At 48.2% G+C, this 18,990-nt stretch overlaps 8 protein-coding genes across 8 annotated transcripts; 2 read left to right on the top strand and 6 right to left on the bottom strand.

Moving 5' to 3' along the window:
- Positions 1 to 1,016: 1,016 nt before the first annotated feature.
- On the top strand, positions 1,017 to 2,546 carry LACBIDRAFT_312926 (uncharacterized protein; the record flags this gene model as incomplete). Its single annotated transcript, XM_001888489.1, has 1 exon — positions 1,017 to 2,546. One exon carries the CDS (start codon positions 1,017 to 1,019, stop codon positions 2,544 to 2,546), a length of 1,530 nt encoding a protein of 509 aa, XP_001888524.1.
- A 660-nt stretch (positions 2,547 to 3,206) lies between these two features.
- LACBIDRAFT_295693 (uncharacterized protein) lies at positions 3,207 to 4,733 on the bottom strand (the record flags this gene model as incomplete). Its single annotated transcript, XM_001888429.1, has 4 exons — positions 3,207 to 3,645; positions 3,697 to 3,979; positions 4,032 to 4,616; positions 4,714 to 4,733. 4 exons carry the CDS (start codon positions 4,731 to 4,733, stop codon positions 3,316 to 3,318), a joined length of 1,218 nt encoding a protein of 405 aa, XP_001888464.1. The 3' UTR covers positions 3,207 to 3,315.
- Positions 4,734 to 5,956: 1,223 nt separating this feature from the next.
- On the bottom strand, positions 5,957 to 7,389 carry LACBIDRAFT_312924 (uncharacterized protein; the record flags this gene model as incomplete). The annotated part of the gene is made up of 12 exons (XM_001888428.1): positions 5,957 to 5,985; positions 6,034 to 6,153; positions 6,214 to 6,240; positions 6,294 to 6,341; positions 6,404 to 6,442; positions 6,490 to 6,588; positions 6,642 to 6,773; positions 6,829 to 6,861; positions 6,912 to 6,971; positions 7,036 to 7,188; positions 7,253 to 7,262; positions 7,324 to 7,389. The coding sequence occupies 12 exons, from the start codon at positions 7,387 to 7,389 to the stop codon at positions 5,957 to 5,959; spliced, it is 816 nt and encodes a 271-aa protein (XP_001888463.1).
- A 1,779-nt stretch (positions 7,390 to 9,168) lies between these two features.
- On the bottom strand, positions 9,169 to 10,124 carry LACBIDRAFT_312923 (uncharacterized protein; the record flags this gene model as incomplete). The annotated part of the gene is made up of 2 exons (XM_001888427.1): positions 9,169 to 9,894; positions 9,945 to 10,124. The coding sequence occupies 2 exons, from the start codon at positions 10,122 to 10,124 to the stop codon at positions 9,169 to 9,171; spliced, it is 906 nt and encodes a 301-aa protein (XP_001888462.1).
- A 680-nt stretch (positions 10,125 to 10,804) lies between these two features.
- LACBIDRAFT_312922 (uncharacterized protein) lies at positions 10,805 to 11,964 on the bottom strand (the record flags this gene model as incomplete). The annotated part of the gene is made up of 5 exons (XM_001888426.1): positions 10,805 to 10,833; positions 10,884 to 11,298; positions 11,358 to 11,496; positions 11,551 to 11,699; positions 11,758 to 11,964. The coding sequence occupies 5 exons, from the start codon at positions 11,962 to 11,964 to the stop codon at positions 10,805 to 10,807; spliced, it is 939 nt and encodes a 312-aa protein (XP_001888461.1).
- A 382-nt stretch (positions 11,965 to 12,346) lies between these two features.
- Positions 12,347 to 13,871, bottom strand: LACBIDRAFT_295691 (uncharacterized protein). The gene is made up of 8 exons (XM_001888425.1): positions 13,634 to 13,871; positions 13,518 to 13,570; positions 13,402 to 13,472; positions 13,112 to 13,348; positions 12,962 to 13,056; positions 12,836 to 12,908; positions 12,687 to 12,782; positions 12,347 to 12,635 (listed from the first exon to the last, which is right to left on the bottom strand). Exons 1-8 carry the CDS (start codon positions 13,850 to 13,852, stop codon positions 12,577 to 12,579), a joined length of 903 nt encoding a protein of 300 aa, XP_001888460.1. The 5' UTR covers positions 13,853 to 13,871; the 3' UTR covers positions 12,347 to 12,576.
- A 286-nt stretch (positions 13,872 to 14,157) lies between these two features.
- LACBIDRAFT_333801 (uncharacterized protein) lies at positions 14,158 to 16,192 on the top strand (the record flags this gene model as incomplete). The annotated part of the gene is made up of 3 exons (XM_001888488.1): positions 14,158 to 14,197; positions 14,339 to 14,489; positions 14,551 to 16,192. The coding sequence occupies 3 exons, from the start codon at positions 14,158 to 14,160 to the stop codon at positions 16,190 to 16,192; spliced, it is 1,833 nt and encodes a 610-aa protein (XP_001888523.1).
- Positions 16,193 to 16,388: 196 nt separating this feature from the next.
- On the bottom strand, positions 16,389 to 18,006 carry LACBIDRAFT_152412 (uncharacterized protein; the record flags this gene model as incomplete). Its single annotated transcript, XM_001888424.1, has 10 exons — positions 16,389 to 16,409; positions 16,464 to 16,473; positions 16,531 to 16,941; positions 16,989 to 17,084; positions 17,139 to 17,204; positions 17,253 to 17,374; positions 17,429 to 17,589; positions 17,704 to 17,812; positions 17,859 to 17,891; positions 17,956 to 18,006. Coding segments are annotated over 10 exons (1,080 nt in total), but the record flags the coding sequence as incomplete, so codon positions are not given.
- Between the last annotated feature and the right edge of the window lie 984 nt (positions 18,007 to 18,990).

Raw genomic sequence — 18,990 nt, 5'->3', positions numbered from 1 at the left:
AGATCGACCCAGACCGTAGTTCGAAGTATAGTTTCTGCCTTCCTGGAGTCGTCAAGTCCATTTGTCATCTGTATCGACCTGGGATCCATCCACAAAGGCTAAATTTGCCCGTCCAAGTCCCAACCCTCCCAACATCAAATCACCAACAACAATTCCCTGCAAATTTCTTGCATCCTTCGAAGTTTGGTAAGGGTGATCAGTGATCGAAGATCCAATATACCCACGATCGACGCCTAGGATATCCCAGGACGTTATCACCCTGTCGATTGTTTCAAGGTCGGTTGACGGCCACTTTTTGATCATTGTAATCATCATGAGTCGGACCGACGTTTCGTTTGAAAATATTGGAGCCTGGAGGTGTCTGGCCAGACGACAACAGACGACAACCGTCTTACCTCCAAGACACTTGGATTTTTTTTGCTTCGGCGCGTTGGGGAGGTTCGGCCTGAGAAATACATTCATCGCGTTACGAGAGGGAAGACACTCGGAACCGACAATTATTAGAATCGTCTTCGAAGTGTTTCCGACGATTGCCTCTTTGCGTCCACCAGGCTATTGTGTTTGGGTGCACGATCCGTTTGGTAGAATCGCGCGTCCCCACCTTCTCTTGAAGATGTGCGGACTCCGGAGCCTTTGGTGATGACGAGATTACGATGACTGTGGTCTACGACGATTCAGCTTTGCAAAGGCGGGCCATTGCCTCTTCTTCTGCTCAAGCGTTAGGAATTGAACACTCAGTGCGCAATTGTTATTCGCTCTCATCCCGTTTCCTTCTCCCCTGTTTTTTTCACAAGCCCTGTCGGGTATAGTACCCCGTAAAACACACATATGCACCAATGAACTCGACGGTCGGTAGATCACTGGTGTAACATCGGATCATTGTATCCTTGCCCACGCCGAAACTAAAAGCTCCCCGTACGCGGGTATCGCGCTTCTTCTGAGGCTTCTTAACGAAGTTGACGCGAACGAGACCTTTTCAAGACGACTTCATCACCGCCGCACAGCGCTATATAACCATGATCCATTCTCTTTCTTCTCCGTGTTTTTCCACCACTTATCCTTTGCCAGTACAAACATTGATCGAATCTATCCCGACCCACTCCTCGATTCCCATGCAACTGTCATCGGCCTATTATACACATTCAATTTCTTCACCACATGACATGAGAGTGGGGTCCTCAAGGGAAAGCGAACTTTTTTTTGCGAAAACGGCCCAACCTCACAGACGGACGAAAACACAGTCCACATCTACAAGACCATCCTCCGAGTATTTACGCTCATTAAAATCCCACGGCGGAGTCTCTCGACCCCCACCCTCAGAACTATCCACACCATCTCCCGTCCGAACGCTCTTACGACGAGACGATATCATTTCCAAAACATTAGGACGAGATAACATCACTTCCAACGACGACATTACCTTCGAGCCTCCCTCCGATCCCATGACCAAGGGAAAACGGCAATACATCCCCCCGCCACTCAACCTCGTCGCACCCCCGCCAAAGAGCACGCGCCGCCCAAGGTCATCATCTCTCAACATCCCTCCACCCCTCCTCGACAAGCCTAGCATACCTCTAACACCCATCTCCCCTATAACGGGATACCGCGCGATGCCCTCTGAGAAAGAACAGCGGCGGAGACGCATGGTTAAGCTCGCCAGAACCCTAGGTCATGAAGTTTACTCGGAAATAGCGAACCTCCCCATCACAACCAACCATAGAAACAGCAATATCAATGAAGACTGGGTAGTCCTCTCGGAACAGTCTTCCATCGACACCTCCACCGAACCGCCCCCTTGCCCCTGGTACCAGGCTCGCACTAAAAAGCCGAGCTTACGGTTTTCAAAACCGGGCATTTACATGAAGGGACAGTCTCACCCTCAGAATAAATCGGAGGACTACGGCGTTTCACATCGCCCGGGTCAGCTAACTTCCAGTGAATCGCTGCCGGATTTGAGGAAGGAGGTTCGGAGGGAGGTCAAGTGGCTCCATGCGAAGAAGGCGAAGGCGATGGAGCGCAAGGCCACGGAATCTCAGCGCGAGACGAAGGATACGCGGCCGAAGTTACTTCAGAGGAAGAACAGCTCGGCGCAGAGAAAATCGGTTGGTATTGACGACGACACCATCCAATCTCCCATCATCTTTTGCTTGCCCCCTTCGCCAGTTTGCGATTACCCTTCTTTCCCATCACATCCATTCCGCCTTGTGGTTGAAGAGGACGAGGACGAGGACGAGAAGGAGGGAGAAGAGGAAGAGGAAGATGACGAGAGCGAGTCGTCTTCTTGTTACTCTCCTTCGGAAGGCGAGGGGGTGAAATTGGGAGAAATGGTAGACGATCTGGATTGTGAAAGGAAAGAGCTAGAATGGAAGAGAGGCAAGTTGTTGGAATGGAAGAGGGGCGAATTGGTCACTGTTGACCCGACCCACTTGGCTCCTCCTGAAATTAATGGAGGTGTGATTCGGAAGGAGCGGAGACAAGGCTGGAGTGGAGAGTGGAACCAGCCGCATATTCAAGACGTGATTGAGAAATTGCGCGCTTTGAAGTGAGGGACTTTTATTTCGTTTTGGATCAATGAATTATTTGCCCGGACTTTAAGTCAGGAAGACCTGTATTCGACTTGCTTTTTCGTTGTTCGTGGTCGGTATCGAGAACAAGATTACTAGAGAAGGATTTCCATAATCCAATTACACACATGATTACGCGCATATAAGGATCAAATACGCTAAGTTTCCAGTCAGATCAAGGACTCGAAAGGGAAGCGGCCAGTCAACACACCTGATCATTGCGAATTATCCACCTAGGATTTGCCGTCGAAGCTACTCTTGAGAAAGAACAGAATGGCACAGAAGAGATATGTGGGTATTGACGACATCAGCATCCAATCTCATATTGCCCCCGTCGTTATTATGTGATTGCTTTTTTCCCATCACATCCTGATCACATCTTCCGTCTCGCGGTTGAAAGAAAAAAAGAAGAGGACGGGGACGAGCAGAGTGAGTCATCGTCTCGTTACTCTCCTTTGGAACGTGAGGCGGAGAACTGGAGAAGGTAAAGAGTCATTCACTTTCGAATGGAAGAGGAGCGAATTGGTCTCTCACTGGGTTTCTAATCGATCCACTGTTCAAAAGAGAAGAGACCAACCGGCAGATCTAATTACTGGACTAATTTGGAAGATCGACTTGCTTGTTCGTTCCTGCGAGGATAGAGCGATCTAAAAGAATTTCCGAAAAGAGAATTACATGAGGGTATGTATACACATTAGATACACTATTCCAGAAGCAGCGACATACCTGTCCAAACATACATCTACGCATCCTATGTCGACTTCAACTCGTCCCACGTCGGCATCTCAAAGAAATCAGGCAACTTATCCCACACCTCCTTCCTCCCCTTCAAATGCTCCGACTGACAATGAGCCACACACTCGGGACACACATTAAGCTGGTACCACCTTGTATACTGCCTAAGCGGGTTCGGAGCCTTTGCAGCTTCCAATACATGCCATTCCGCATGAGGTCCTCTCGCATGGGCGCACAGCAGAGACTGGCACTGCGGGGAACGCTGGAAAGCGAGTAGGAACGAATGAGACATGCTCATCTCTGCCCATTGAAGGCGTTCCCTGCCAACGAGACAGGTAGCCTTTGTCTGCCAATCGATATCTGTTTCTTTGTGCCTGAGCATCCTCCGGCAGCTTACGCGCGCGACGCAGTAGTATGCATAAGGTAAAATTTCAAGGACTTCGTTCTCACGAGCGAGGTTGATGGCACGCATGACCGAGTCTGATTTGAATCGTTCGTGGGTGCTAGAAGCGACTTTTGTGTTGTACGCTTTGAATGTGGTGGGGAATTTGGATGAGAGGAGGGAGATGCAGCGTTGCCGGAGGGAACGGATGACGTATTTGGTGCTAAGGTGGAGGATGCCCGATATAAAGTCCAGCAGGGGGTCTAGTTCTGCTTCTGGTGGGAGGCTGTCGAAGTGGCTTGGGGGAGAGTCAGTGGAGGGTTGATAGGAAGAGGATATGAGAAGCGTACGATGGGTCATAAACTGCTTTTAATAGATCCACGACATCTTCAACCTTGTCGTATAGTGGTACGACGTGACACCCATCGATGACAGCCTCTCCTGATGGCTGAGGTACCGTAAAAAGACCAGCAAAGAATTCGGAGTGGTTAGATAGGATTGTCTGATGGACACGGAACATGGTGGTGTGGACCGAGAGAATGATAGACCCGTCGTAGAACCAGAAATCTGGGTGTTGTGTTGGAGGTGACATCGTGTCAGTGGTATCTGGTAACTTTGGTGAGTCCTTTGATTTAGGGCTTTCAGAGAATGGTGAATCCATGTTTGGGAAACAATGTGGTGGAGGAGCAAAGGCAGAAAGTGGAACTTTAGAAAGGGAAGCGTAATGAAAGATAAATGCCATTATGGCCCGGTGAATTGCAGTGAGGCTGTCAAAGCTGCGCGGCGCTTCACTTACACCGTAGTTGGCACCAAGTTGGCACACTGGCCGGTGGCGAGAACAGGTTTGGGCCTTTGGGGCCATGAGGCAGTGCCACATTCCATCGCCGACGGGACAAACTCCGCTCTTAGCACTCGTACCAAGCTTGACCTCAAGCCTGAACTTTCTCATAAAACAGCGCTATGGAAGCCTATTACGCAATTTACACAGACTGCCTTGCTTGCCATCCTTACATAGGTCCTCAATGTACGTACGTCGTATACACCAGAAACATGCTTACAATTTCAAATGGGGGCTATTCAAATGCCGCATGGCGCTGCTGGTCCGTGCGCATTCCTGCCCTCCTATAAATACGTATCGCCCACCGCCTCTATTCTTCACCACTCTGGCCTTTTGGCTTAGATCAAGTGTAGTATCTGTTCTTAATAGTTTAACCACTATTATGGAGGCACCGCCTCCATTTCTGGTTATCTAATTTTTGCCGCCCCAGCTCCTTGGGCTCTGCTTGCACCCCTTGGACACGATGACCTTGCTACTGCACTACCGGCTTGTGTCGTCGGGGGATCCCTCCCTTTTTATTCGGGTTCTACCTTTTTCTCAAAGTTCAGCTGCTCATCTGTCGATGATGCAGAGGATTTCAGAAAATGGCATGAATTTCGAACACAATCTTTCTTCAGAATTCGACATTTTGCAATGGATAACATATGTACAGCAATGGTGTATCCTTTATTCATAAATGCTCTTCCAACTTGCTGACTCTTCTTGCCGTCGGGCGGACGCACGATGAAAGAAGAGTCGGCATAGGTGCCACGAGAAAAGATTGCAGGGGGAAAGACAGGCCTCGATTAGCGTTGCATTCATCATGCTGTTCCAAGAATCATTATCAACACCAATACCGCTGAGAAACCTACTGTGTCGACTTCATGAGAGTAGGCAGTCGACAAGAAAGAAAAGGGGTGCAGTGTTAGCCCATGATGGAAAAGCCCCATCACGGCTATTGCTGCTGTGAGCGTAAGTGTAAATAGAGTGGACAAGAATATCCTGACTTGTTGTCGAAATCACAAAAATTCTAATCCGCGCCGAAGAACTCATGAGTTGAAACTGGCTGGAATCCGCCACCAACCTTGTGGGACTTTGTTGCACGCAGCGACATGAGAAGCGTTCCGAGTAATAACCACGAGATCCAACGCTACAGCCCAGACGTACCGTTCCTTTCAATTTGGGGTATGCTGGACAAATTAGTGTCGAGTTACCCATCTGGTCGTGGCCACACTTCCCGATATCGCAAACAGGCTATAAAATAGATTTAGAGAAATCGTATTTGTACATCTTAGCGTGGAGTCCGTCTCTCTCCTGCCAATGGGCCACGATTATGCGGTCTCCGGAACCGCTTTTCTGGAACGCTGGCGTCGAGATCGATTTGGAGATCTGTAAGCCCATCTTTCCATGCCGATTGCCTGGATATATATTGCCGAACCTCAAGAATGACTCTGCTGGTCAACATTGAATGGAGTACACGTTCCACTCTTCCCAAGGATAAGTGCGGTGCAAAGTTGAATGAAGGGAAGACGTACGATGAGAGCAGATCGATATACTCTTCCTGTGAAACCATTTTAGCCGCCGTCGGTAGCGCAAATTATTTGTGTGTCTTACGGGAAGGGTGTTGACGACAACGACGTTTATTATTGAAAATGCTAATGTCGACAGCCCAGTAAGTAGAGGTTGTGAAGGAATAATGGTCGACTGTTACTTACTGAATAAGTATACATATACCATTAATCCTAGAGAAAGGAGGCTTTAGAACGATTTCGCAGAGGAAGTTGCTGTATCTCACCGTCCCTATAAATGACATGATAAAAAGGAATGTTTCCTCCGTTTCTGTCTAGAAGGCAGAGATAAGTTAGCGCAGGGTTAATCGTGGAGTGTAAAATTCACAGAACTCACATGCAGCGATTGCAGGAATTATCATTAATACTAACGTCACTGAAAAAAACGGATTAGTTGCGTCAACGATCAGAGGAGATACAAACCAGCTTCATATATCATTAAAACAATCCAATTGAAAGACACCAGGTGATTTGCGCCAGTTATAAAACACCCAACAAATTCTGGATAAGGTTTTTCACTGACTGTGCCAACGCCATCAGAGATGGCAGTCGACAAGAAAGAAGAAGGGGCGCACAACGTAAACCGTGGAGGAAAAGCCTCGTTACGGCCAGTTCTGCCGCAAGGGTGAGGGTGAATAGGACGGACAGGAATATCCCGACCCTCATACTCCGCTCCCACACTGCCCATGCGCGCAGCGTCAGAATCACTAAAGATATTGAACATTACATAGGCCCGGACAATGAAGGAACCGACCGACGTACGTTCCGAAAGTGCGAAACCAATGATCATCAACCCTAGGTCCAAATTAGCGGCATGAAACTACTTGTAGAAGAGGGGCGCATACAACCGCGCGCGCTTTCAACGATAAGACAGACCCTCGTATCGATGTCTGCTGACAACTGATCTGACGATAATCAAAACCAATTAGTTGAAGGTGGAAAACAGAGGGAGATTCGTCATGCACTTACGCATCAAACACAAACAGACAGAGTCCAAGAACGGCAAGTATCGTTGGAGGAGATAAAGCACCTTCATAAAGCCCCATTTTGATGACCACACGAACTCGACCTCCATTCCTAACGTTAAGAAGTAATCATAAACGAAGATTGTGACGCCCAGAACTATATGGAATGTCGTCAATATTCATATAGGGACTCCACAATCAACGCTTAAGCAACGACTGACCGTCAAAAGACTACACGCATCATCCACAGCATTCAACGAGCAAGCCTAGAATTAGATAATACTATACATACCGTCACCACTCTCGCTGAAGCCACATATTTCGTGAGGGCTTCTATGAGGGCGGCGATAGACGTCATGTTAACGGGATTGAGAAGGCGGAAAGTGGGGTTCTAACAAGTTAACGATGAGCGATTTCAAGTTATAGACGAGGTAGGCAAGTTTTGGGTGGCTGAGAGAGTAAAGCAGAACCGAGAGTAAGATAGCGAGGAGATGATCGGCCCTTGCGGCTGCTGTGAGACTGGTTTGTGAATTCCGTTTCGGAGGGCGAGTTGTTGGGTTCCAAAATATAAAAGACCAAAGTACCTTTGAAAATTGGAGGTGGTTCAGTTCTGATTGGGTGCGGCTCTCCTCCCAGAAGACAGACAGAGAGGAACGTGGGGATTCTGCTGTTGCTCCTTCCCTCCGTCAAGGCTTTAACTAAGGCGGCCGATCTTCGGTCTGTATTGGCCGTGGAACACTCGGTAAATCCTCGCTGTCAAAACTTTGAACAGTGGGAAGCTATGTAATGTAGGTTCGGGCCTCGACCTAGACACCCTAGACGCCCCGGTATCAGGAAAAGTGAACTATGACGCTCTTGAATGTCGTCAACACACGCCCCGAATAAATTTCTGCGAAGATACTCACATACTGAAAAGAAAACCACTTCAAAAGACAAATATTAGCAGGAAATGCAGAACGACACAGCTGTGAACTCGGTACCTATCTTCAAGCGCCATCACCAGGTTCAAGTTTCTGGACTTCTGGCATCGACAGCGTTGTTTGATCAGTTTTTCACACTGACATCGAGGACTTTCCCCCATCAACGTTAAAATCTCTTCTAAAATGATCTGTCCCGTGACCGAGGTCTCCATTCATGTCAATCATGGCAGAGTGTTGAGGGGTACGCTTGTCAAGCTTTTGAGTTTCGTGGCAGAGCAACTTGCACGTGTTTACGCCGGAAAAATCTAGCCAATGTGGTCCTTGAGACTCTTGAGCTCTTGAGCGTGCCTTTGGGCCAGGAAGGAGTGCTGATGTTGGCGGACGTTGGAATAGGGCAGCAGCCTGGCAGAAGCAGTTTGGTTCAAGGTGTTCTCCGGAGAAATCCGACGGCTCCTGTCGTGCGAATGTGGCTGTACGGTGAGATAAGATCGCTTCATCTTTCGACTGCCTTTGGACTGCCTTTATAAAATGTGAACTTGATGAGGTTGTAGCAATTATGAAAAGGACAGCCATAAACGCCGAAGACGATGAATAAACGCGTCAAAAAGCGACGTCACGCATATTTTGAAAAACCAATGTCTTCCGGCCGTTTTCCATCTCATTTCTAGGCCCGTTTTTCATCTCGTCTAAAAAATGATATAACAAGTGAGATAACAAATGAGTAAAAAATGGCGAAGCCCTTTTTAATTCTTGTTCTCCGAATCACGTACAACGTTCACGGTCAATCATCATTGTTTCATGGTCAAAGGCGTGAAGACGCAGTGACTTGGCAGTGACAAGTTGTATAACGTCGCGACCTCTATTTGTTTATCAGCTATGGAAGTTCGGACTAAGGCGGGACTGTTCCCAGTTGAATTCATGGATGTTCAAACGTTCAAGACCTGCAAGAATGAAAGTGTCAATCGACCGATTACCGCATATGACGAGCGGGATCTAGTGGAGAACGGGCTCTCGGCAAGTCAATACGTTGTGCCAACAGACAGAGACCATTATCCAGGCTAGCCCTACCACTCCCTCGACAGGTTTATTCTCATACGCGTACATAGGTTACGATATACTTAAATATTAGCTGGTATCGCTCATGCTCTGTGCCAAAGCCAATCCTCTACTTGATCCAACGGCCGACTTCCCCTCCCATGTTTGAAACCTCTCATAATCTATTTCACGTCGCCAATCGTCAAGGCCCCCAATTGAAACTCGATAGCCTCCTCAACCTCAAATTGCAGCGCCTCGCGGTTCCCCAGGTTTAAAGATGTCCGAAGCGGTGACTCAGAGTCCTTCTCCGCGTCGACAATCGTTAATACCCCCACTCTCAACTCAAGGGCTCCTTCAGTCTCAAATCCAAGAGCTTCCCACCCATCCTTCCGATCCGGAAACGCCTTGCAGTATTGCACCACCCTCTCCCGCGTTAACCGCATAAATTCCTCTCCAAACAATTCCTCGTCATCCCATATCGTTATGCGCTCCCCCCTCGAATCCGTCATTCCAATTTCGGTGCTCGCCAACGCCATCATCCGCCTCAAATCGCCTGCGTCCTGGTGCTGCTTCCCCTTCTTGTGCGTTTCCTCTGAATTCCGATGGTCATCCCATCCTTGCAGCTTGTGTAGAAGGATAAAAGCGAAAGGGAGCAAGGGAATGTTCTCGCGGAACACAATGCGACATTTATGGATGGAGGGTAGGTGCATAATCCCCGGAATCAGGATGTCGACTTTACAGTCCGGGCCTCCATAAAGCTCGCGGAAGTGGAGAATCCTGTACGTTGCTGCGGGGTCTCGTGGGAGTGTGAGGAAGAAGTGCCGGGGAGAGCTGTCGACGATGAGGCGTTTGATGTCCTCCGCAAGGGTATCGGTTTGGTACGGCGGAAAGACGAGAAGATCTACGTCCTATTATCCTCTGTTTCAGGCCTGGGGCTTGGAAGCCAAAGGGGACGCACCTTGGGACACCGAACGCTTCCGTACATCTTACACGCCAAACTTCCAAAGACTGCGCAGGGCAGATCGTTTCGATGAAGAATACCTAGAACTGCATGAGCAGCTGCCAGAACTAAAGAGAGATGGGCGTTTTTCGACTCGGATTTGGATGCGTGGCTTCGGGCTGCAGCTTTCTTTGCCATATTGAGTGAACTTGATAACAAGAAAATATCGGTGGCTGTGCTTGGATCGTTTTCATTCAGTGCCGCGCTCGGGGTCTAATCATGCCCAATATGTGAGGGCTTCGTCGGAACCAGGGTGTCGACATGAGTATAAATTGCGTAGTGAAATACTCTCTTGAATTTATGGGACATCTCCACAGAGCCAACAATTCACTAGCACTAGTCAACTGGTCACAATGCGAATAACTTCAACTAGATGCCCCAAAGCAGGGTCGATGGCGTAGTTGGTTATCGCATCTGTCTAACATTGGATAACTCAAATGTCCCGTTAACACAGAAGGTCCTCAGTTCGAACCTGGGTCGACTCATATATATTGTTTCCATCGGGAGTGATATTTTTTGTCTGCAAGCAAAACAGATATTCCAAAGTACGCCCTTCTGGTCAATTGGAAGAAATATCTCTCTACAATTATTTACGACTACAGTATACGCTTTTGAAAGACACCAACGGAACCTGTTGACGTCGTATCTGCAGACCTCGAATGCCTGTAGTAGATAGAGCCCCACCAGTGCACCGTGACAAACCAACTCTAATGGTAATTCCTGACTTCTCTATAGTTCTGCGTAATTAATAGTAGGTAGTACGCTGCCAGGTTGAAATGGAAACACCAAAGATAAGACTGGAATGGGGCGTGTTCTTGTTACCTCCTTGACCCACGGCGGTGATTCCCTATAACATCAAAGCTCAAATTATTTGAATACTTTAGTGAACGAACGCACCATAATGTCGGACCGAATTGTCATTATTCGAATCCGAGATCGTCGTGATGCGGGTATTCCCAGAATTGTTATTCGTAATCGTCGTAGAATTATTCGTTTTCGTCTTATTCCCTGCGATTGAGTTAAAAGAGATTTGAGAAGTCGGGGATTCAACGAAGTCGGTATGACGGAGACCCCAAACGTTCTGATTGATTGAGAGGGGCGAGACAGATCGGCTTCCAGAACCTGGAGTCACTCCCTGCCTCGCCTTTGGTGCTTCTTCTTTGCCCAACAAAGTTGTGGCCCTCGCCTCTTCGGATCTTCGGACCTCTTGATCCTTCAATTCTTGTAAAATTTTGATTTGTTGTTGTGCGATTTTTTCACTTTGCTGTTCGAGTTTTGCAACTGCCTCGCGGATGGTCAGATGGGATTGGAACTAGGCGAAATCACAAACCACGTGAGATTATATAGTTAGTTGGATGGTGTAAAACGTACCCCGAAGAGGGAAACTGAACTATTGAGGTCCTGACGATACGCAGCGATCGTGCCCTGGTCAGATTTGTTACGTGCCAACTTCCAATACCATTTGCGTTGGATGCTCTCGTTGGCGTATTGTTCAATAGTCTTCAATTTCCTTCGTATAAAGAAAAATTAGGCGAGGATTGAAGCGGGTGGCGAAGATAGTGACCTCACGAGCTCTTCCAAATCTTTCTTCGTCGTTTCCGAAATTGGTTGACGCCTTTTCTCGTATTCATTGCACATGAGAGCCGCCGCGTACGTTATCTCACACGCATCATTCGCTAATCGACGAAACTCGTCCTTGTTCTGCCGAACATTCTGCAGGGAAATGCCACGTCAGCGTTCGGTTACGAAACAAAGTATAATTGAGCAATACCTGAATTATCTCAAGGATTGTAAGAGCCACCGAGGCGGCCTCTTGGATAAAAGGTAACCCGCTCAATGTTCCGACATTTTTCAGCGTCGAGACAATGGTGTCGGATACTGCGAGCATTGTGTCGGTCTTAGAGGTGCCCGAGCGTCTTGGAACCTGTGGAATTCCGTTTTGCCTGGAGAGATGTGCGTTTGACGTATCCACCGCCATTCAAGTCAAGTCAAGTGCCTGGAGTCGATGAGATGAGAAGTAGATAAATCAGCTTGTAGAACTCGGAATCTGATTTGAGTCGGAGGGTGGCTTACCTTGAAGAGAGTAAGTGAACATGAGGCGCTCTCTGCAAGGATCGATACGACGTGATGTTAACTCCGACACTTCGGACCTCACATCCGTCACACCCTACTTACAATCCGAGACGGAGTTCCTCGTCGGATCAACCGCGATACATAAAGAAGCTCAGCGCTCAGTACTCTCAGGCCCCAAGACCACATGATCAACACCTTACATGCGGCCTGTTCACCACTCACCCCTCTCTTGCAAGCGCACCCTCAAGCTCAAGCTTCAGCTGCATTACTCAATTCCCTGGGAGCCTGATTCCAAACTCCTCGCCCGACGAGCAAGGATTTCATATTCAGTAACTTGATCCGTCGGCCTCGCTGGTCGGAGGCGTTATGTATGTAGAAGTGCATTCGCTCTGTCGTAAACAGGTGAGCTTGAGGAGGCAACGTGCAACCCAATGAGTAGTGCAGGGTTCTCATGCCTCACTGGAGTCCCCGGACAAGAATGTCTTTTAGTCGTACAATGAACCCGTACAAGCATATTTCAGTCTTTCTTCAACGTCAAGCCGCCTTCTGCTACGAAATGTTGTCTCTTCTCAAGATCTACAAAAACAAATCTTCAGCTGGTCTCTTTTTTGCAATAAACGCACTGACCGTGAGCCCACATAGCTGCACCAACACGGTTGGAGATGGTGAACACTAGTCCAATAATTGGGAGACCCTCAAGAAGGGCAGCGGCGAATCCAAATGCTACGTAGGTGTCAGTTGGGGAGTTAGAATATTACGAAAGGACAACGACGGACAGCGGTACTCCCATTTCCTTTCTTCTATAAACACCGAGATTTGATCCTCTGTCATATTCTTCGCTTCGAAGTACTGCACGGGGGTGAGAGATCAAGGATGGAGCGGATGGATGGGTGAGCGCGTACACGTCTGTGTAGTATATGACCAGTTCCCAACGCCTTAAACCACGCCGAGATGATGATTCCGATGAACGGGTAGAAATTGAAGGGTATCAGGATGACTATCTCCATGATGAGTTACCCTGTACGATTAAGAGAGAACAAAACCGAACATACCACGTTTAATCACGAAAAGGCCAAACCACCCACCAAACCAACGCTTCACCAACTCCGATCTCTCAACCACAGGCGGGTGTTCCCACTCTTCCACGTATGGTTGCCAAAAATCGGGCCCTTTACCTCTTGAAGCGACAGTTTGGTCCCATGCCCTGTCTCGTGCGATGCGCATGTTGCGGGCGAGGAAGAAGCGAAGTATTTGAGTCAGTTGAAAGCCGAGTAAGAGGACGGCGGCGTCTGTAATAGAGTCAAACAAGAGGGGTGAGGAAGGGAAAGGGGAAGAGACGAACAGGTATGGATGTTGAAGGGTATTTTATACCCGAACATCGTATCATTCGACAAGCCAGTGATGCGCGGCGAACTGATGAACATCAGCTAAGGTCGAAAAGTTCAAAAATTAGTGTACTTTGCTAGGAAAATCTCTATAATCTTCTTCTGGATCCCGAAGGTAAGGGTAGCCTTCAAAGCCGGTTAACCATGGTACAAGACAAGAACAAGAACAAGAACAACGAAGATACGCACCCAGACGATGCCAACAATTGCCCCGCGCCTCGCCGCGTGCTTACACTTGTCCCAAGCTGGTTTGTAGAGGTTCTTGTCCGTACACAGCCTGTAAACGCCAACGATAACGTAGGATGGGGGAAAGTCCATGCGGAACGTCGCTCGCGCTAGATGGTGTGGGACGTCACGGTCAGTAGGCTTGTCAAAAAGGGCATCTTGCGCCTCGGGACCGCTGGCCATCGTTGGCAGTGAGCTGAATACGTTTGGACGTTATGGGAGAGATGAAACGTGCGTGGGATAGTTGTCGCGTGCCTACATAGAAATTTCACGTGTCAAATGTTTCTTCGCGCCAGGCTAGCACCAAAGATTCGTCACAGTCTTTTTCACTTGATGCTTCATTTCTGGAGCTACACACACGGGAAAGCACGCTAAACAAGTTATAAATGATTACAACGAAATTTGATTCTTGAACAACGCCGAAAGATCGCAGCACTCGCCGCTCACATCGAAAATTATCGATTAGCGCTTAACATTTAACGTTCAACATGGAGGTAGACCGTAGATTCACTGCCTTCAGTGAGGAAAGTGAGTGATCAATATAATATTCAATTTTAGCAGTCATCTGACTCTTTCGGCTCTCCCTTCCCTCTCAGGCCTCCCTGACGCTTTCGACTAAGATAAGGCCACTTTGTTCTTGTTGACGGCTAAGCGCCTGTCGTTCATGAGTCACGGGAGCTGAGCGCTGGAACATCTACAGAAGCTCAGCGCTGAGCTTCTGTACCATAAGTACCCCAAGAGTATCCAAAGATCAGTACCAACATTACATTCCACGCTTCATTCTACGTCGATTCCAACCTGAGGATTCGGTGGCAAAAACGTGCGTGCTCTACGATACGTTAGCGCATTCTTCTGCTCAATCGTGATACGACTCGGATCAGGAGGGATCAGAAGCGACAAGCCTACAAAGCAGCCAAGAAGGCTGGGAGTGCAGTACCAGAGATCGATACGATCTCATTCTACGATGTTGAAAAGGGGGTTCTGGACCGTCGTCCTGCTGGGAAGGCATACGGGGAGATGAACCTCTACAAAGACGTCGGAGACCCCACCAACGTCAATTACATCGAAGAAAAATTCTCCGAGCTGGAAGCTAAAGCCGCCCACCTCATCAATCAAATCCACGACGCTCGCCCCAAGAGGGAAATCACCATTAAAAGAAAGCAACTCGAAACATTGCGCAAATTCATATTTCTACACTATCGCAAAGCTACACAAGTTGCCTCGTATTTTTCGCAGGACCACCCAGAAAACGCGCCTCTCGCTACCTGGATCCGTAAATTCAAAGAAAAAAAAGGCTTTGAACACGATTTTGACGTGTGGCTATTTGGCATGCGTTACTATCTTGATACTCCCCATCACGCTATCATTTCCACCGCAGAGGAACTCAAAAAAAAATACGGGCCTGCAAAATTGGCGGAAATGATTCTCAGAACCCAAGTCGACGCCGACTTTGAGAATTGGCATGCCATGGAATATGAAAGCATATCAAACACCTACTTCTTGGGCATTTGCGAGGCTGCGGACGGAGAAGAGTTTGTGCTGGGTACCAACGGGTTTGGACTGTGGGAAGGTCTTATCATGGGAGAATCGGGTGCACATCGCCTCTGCGTCATCAGTCCGCAGCTCGCCATCATCCTGAGGAACGTTTTGTTACAACTCCCCGGGTTGAGAGCAATGGCGCAGAGCTCTTTGTCCGACATCTCCTTAGAAAAAGCTGATACCCAGTATTCGACGAGCCAAGATTTTTCTTCTGCTAAAGATGGAAAAGGATTACAAGAGATCGCTGCAGCACTAGCAGCTTATCGGGCGACGCCCAAAGCTCAAAACGACCTCTTCACTTTCAAAATAACCAAACTCACGGCGCACCAAACTCACGAAATAAACGAAGTTATCATGCTAAACGTCAACCCTAACGGGTCTCTCACCTTCTGCTCCCCTGTATCCGCACTCAACACGGTCCGGGCATTTACCGCGTCGAAAGACCCATATTCTCAACGGAGAAAAAAGGACTACAGTGCGCTTCTCAAAGAATTAACAAGCAAGCCGCCTCCTACAGCGAATTCGGCACCCTCCCAAGATTCAGAGGATCATAAGTTCAAACTCGTGTTCGATTCTATCGTGAACGGTGCAATGGAATTCAAATCCGAGTATGATCGTGCCCACCGCGTCTTTCGTCTTTTGAAGGATGATTCGCCCTTGTCACATCCCATTGCCGTTGAAATTCGCAAATTGACAGGAACTATTGTGGAGCGGTGGACTAGCATCCTGCGCGCACCCCCAAAAAGTCATAAGCCGCGTCCAGAAGCGAATCTGGTGGAAATACTCTCAGAGGAGGACTCTGATAAATTTTACTCTGTTATGAAGACTTTGTTTTCAATGCTGGGGGTAGAGATACAAGATGGGACGGTCTTGATGGCTCTGGTTGAAGAGACCATAATTTTGTGTGTGGTCCAGTGGATGGCCAGGAACCGACGTGACGTTTTGGAAATTTTACTGTTGGACGTACAGGTCGTTACAGTGTAGAGTCGTTGAGTTTAAATTGGCTATGAAGCGCTCTGATTACGATTTTTGGTGTGGTAGGCATATCAAACTTGCTTGGGTTAGCGTTAGGCCGAGTAATTGAACAGCTTGAATGTGGTTCATTCCATCATCGATCATCCTCAAGCTGATCCACGACCAACACGATTGACCTCCGGGGATGTAAGAACGATGGAATAGCAACGAGGCCATTGTACAGCAGCTGTAACATCATAGGTAAGAGCATCTCAGGGGTCGGCAGGTAGAAAAAACATACTGTTCCATATCTGCAAAGATCAAAATTATTGTTTTAGACCTGTCGCGAACACAACGTGAAAACCTACACCAAGATCCCGAAGCCAAGCACCTGCAACATCGAAACAGGCCACACCAAGATCTCCCAACCAAGTCCCAGACTCAATATCCAAATAACCAAGGTCCTACACGAATCCGTAAGGGTGCGCACAGTCGCGCTGACGCGATGCGTTATCCCCACCCCGCACACGTCGAATACCGATACGCTGACGGCAATGGCCACAGCGGACGAAAGGACGACGGGGTTGTCGATGAGCTGGTGCCATCCCCGAGAAATGTCGAAGTACACAGAATGAGATGACATGGAGGGAATGGCGAGGAAAGCCATGGTCGCGAGAACCGTGATGATTCCGAATGTGCCCTCGAGACCAACGGCGAGCATGGGCTCAACGTCGTATTGAGACATAATCTTTTCCTCAATTATGAATTGAATTGCTACGCTGAGGCGACTTCGGAAGAGATATAGAGAGATGATCATACGACGTACAATATTTGCGCGCACAAGGTTAAACAGATGCCTCGAGTGGGATAAATCAGTTGGCTAGATGGATCCATGAGAGACGGTGGGTTACCGATGAGGACGCTGATTGTATCTGTACCCCCTTCAAGTTGTGAGTCCGGCTTGACAGTCCGTAACTCTACAAGGCGACCACTGAGGCCCACGATGGTTACACCAAAAACAACAAGGCAAAGCGAAATCCATCTGAATGATAATTTAGTTTGGGGTAAGGCCCAAATTTTGGAAACTTACTGGTAGAGTTCTAAGCGCCGACGAAGAAAAGCCACACTAAAAATTCCAACAAAAGAAACCAGACCTCCACGCGTCATTTGGAAAATTGACACGGGAGTGTACAAAAGGCCAACATTCATCAACTAATGGATGACCGATTTAGCGTTGTTCGAATGAGGGTTTTGGAATTTACGAACAGTTGCTCCGAAAATATCAAAAATGGCAGGAACCCAAAACAAAAGAGGTGTCCACCCCGTAAAGGGTTCCTTCTCACGTTTGACGCGATGGACTTCTTCATCAAGAGGAAGCTTCACGGACCCGGGGAGAAGATATCGCGTGTAAAGTACGGGCAGAAGGCCTACGGAAGTAGATATTTTACCGATGGAATCAACCTTAACAATAAATAGACTTACACAGTGCCTCTCCCACTATGAGGGTGATGAGTCGCGAAGACGGATCATGACAAACGAACATCGCGAGTCAAACTCACCGAACATGATCAGGGTCTGCCAAACAGGTTGTTCGTACGCGACATGATTGTGTGGTTCGGGATCGTCGCAGTTTTCTACGCATTGCATGTCCTAAATCAAGTCAGCTCTAGAAGGCGGATATGCGATTGGATCAGACCTGATATTTAATCAGTAGGGACATACCTGCACCCTGTGAATATTATGCACATTCGTGCGGATATGAGCGGGTTGCTTGGAAATGTGCACATTCTTACCACCGAGAGCATGCCAGCAATGAGAAAAGGAACGCGAAGCGAGGAACGCATTACGTCGTACGCTCCGTGTCGAGGGATAAACTTTCTAGCAACAGGGTTCGTGAAATCGTGGCACTATTTGAAGTTTCCCAGTCGCAGATTGATTAGATGGTACAGAACATGGCGCTCGCCCAAAGTGGGGGTAGTAACTCCTTCTGGCGAGCACACTCATGGAGCACGATGGCCAGATGGAGAAGCATAATGTAATTATTGAGCGGTCCTTCGTAGTAATGGATGCTCGATGATCGCGGAGGAGGAGGAGCATGTTTGATCGTTTGGGGTGAGAAAAGATTACAGAGCGCTCCGTCCGGCATGATTGAGCAACAGAACCCCTCCTGGGTATGCTTGATGCTGATTTCATGGATTTATGCCGTTTTTAAAACAGGTAAGAGTGGATGGGGTTCGGCTTTGCTTTCGGAGAGGTTGCTCTTTAGGAGGTGGCAGTACCAGGAAATTGGTGGGCGCGGTGCGGATGACTCGGAGCGCGCATCGGTCGGCTGTTTTTCAGTGCATTGTGCAACGGATTAATTTGAGCTCTCAACTTTTCGTAGCATGTGAGACACTGTACCTTGCGATTTAGGTCGTATGAGAACATCAGACTGGACAACCAATGGACAACGATGGCTCACATCAATGAGACATCGCGGGGAGTGAGTGGGAAATCATGCCTTACAAGTTGTAATAGTGGCGGTGAATCTTGAATGTCAGTCGTGATGCATGAGTTTTAACTTGATATAAAGCAAATATAAAGGTCAGTCGCGCGTGCAAGTTTGCAACAGCCAAATGACGAACCTCACCATACTAAGTATTCCGGGTCTCCTCTAGGTCCCATCTGTCAGCTCTTAAGCGGCGTGCTTCGCTCAGCCCCCTATCACAGACTGCTAAAGATTTCCATGGACTGAGGACTATTGAGGAGCGTCGATTTGTTTTTGTCAGTCGGGGAATAACTTCAATAAGCAAAGAAAGTTTAGTCACATGACGTCACGCTCGTCACAC

The sequence above is a fragment of the Laccaria bicolor genome, genomic scaffold, assembly GCF_000143565.1.
Source record: "Laccaria bicolor S238N-H82 LACBIscaffold_55 genomic scaffold, whole genome shotgun sequence".
Classification (NCBI taxonomy): domain Eukaryota; kingdom Fungi; phylum Basidiomycota; class Agaricomycetes; order Agaricales; family Hydnangiaceae; genus Laccaria; species Laccaria bicolor.
This window is presented reverse-complemented; position numbering and strand designations above follow the sequence as displayed.

Excerpts from the sequence above, each read along its gene's own strand:
- LACBIDRAFT_295691 (XM_001888425.1), bottom strand. The coding sequence starts at position 13,852 with ATGGCCAGCGGTCCCGAGGCGCAAGATGCCCTTTTTGACAAGCCTACT. Across the intron at positions 13,057-13,111 it reads CCTTTTCGTGATTAAACGTG|TCATCCTGATACCCTTCAAT; the intron begins GTATGTTCGGTT and ends TCATGGAGATAG. Across the intron at positions 12,783-12,835 it reads AAGGAAATGGGAGTACCGCT|CATTTGGATTCGCCGCTGCC; the intron begins GTCCGTCGTTGT and ends ACACCTACGTAG.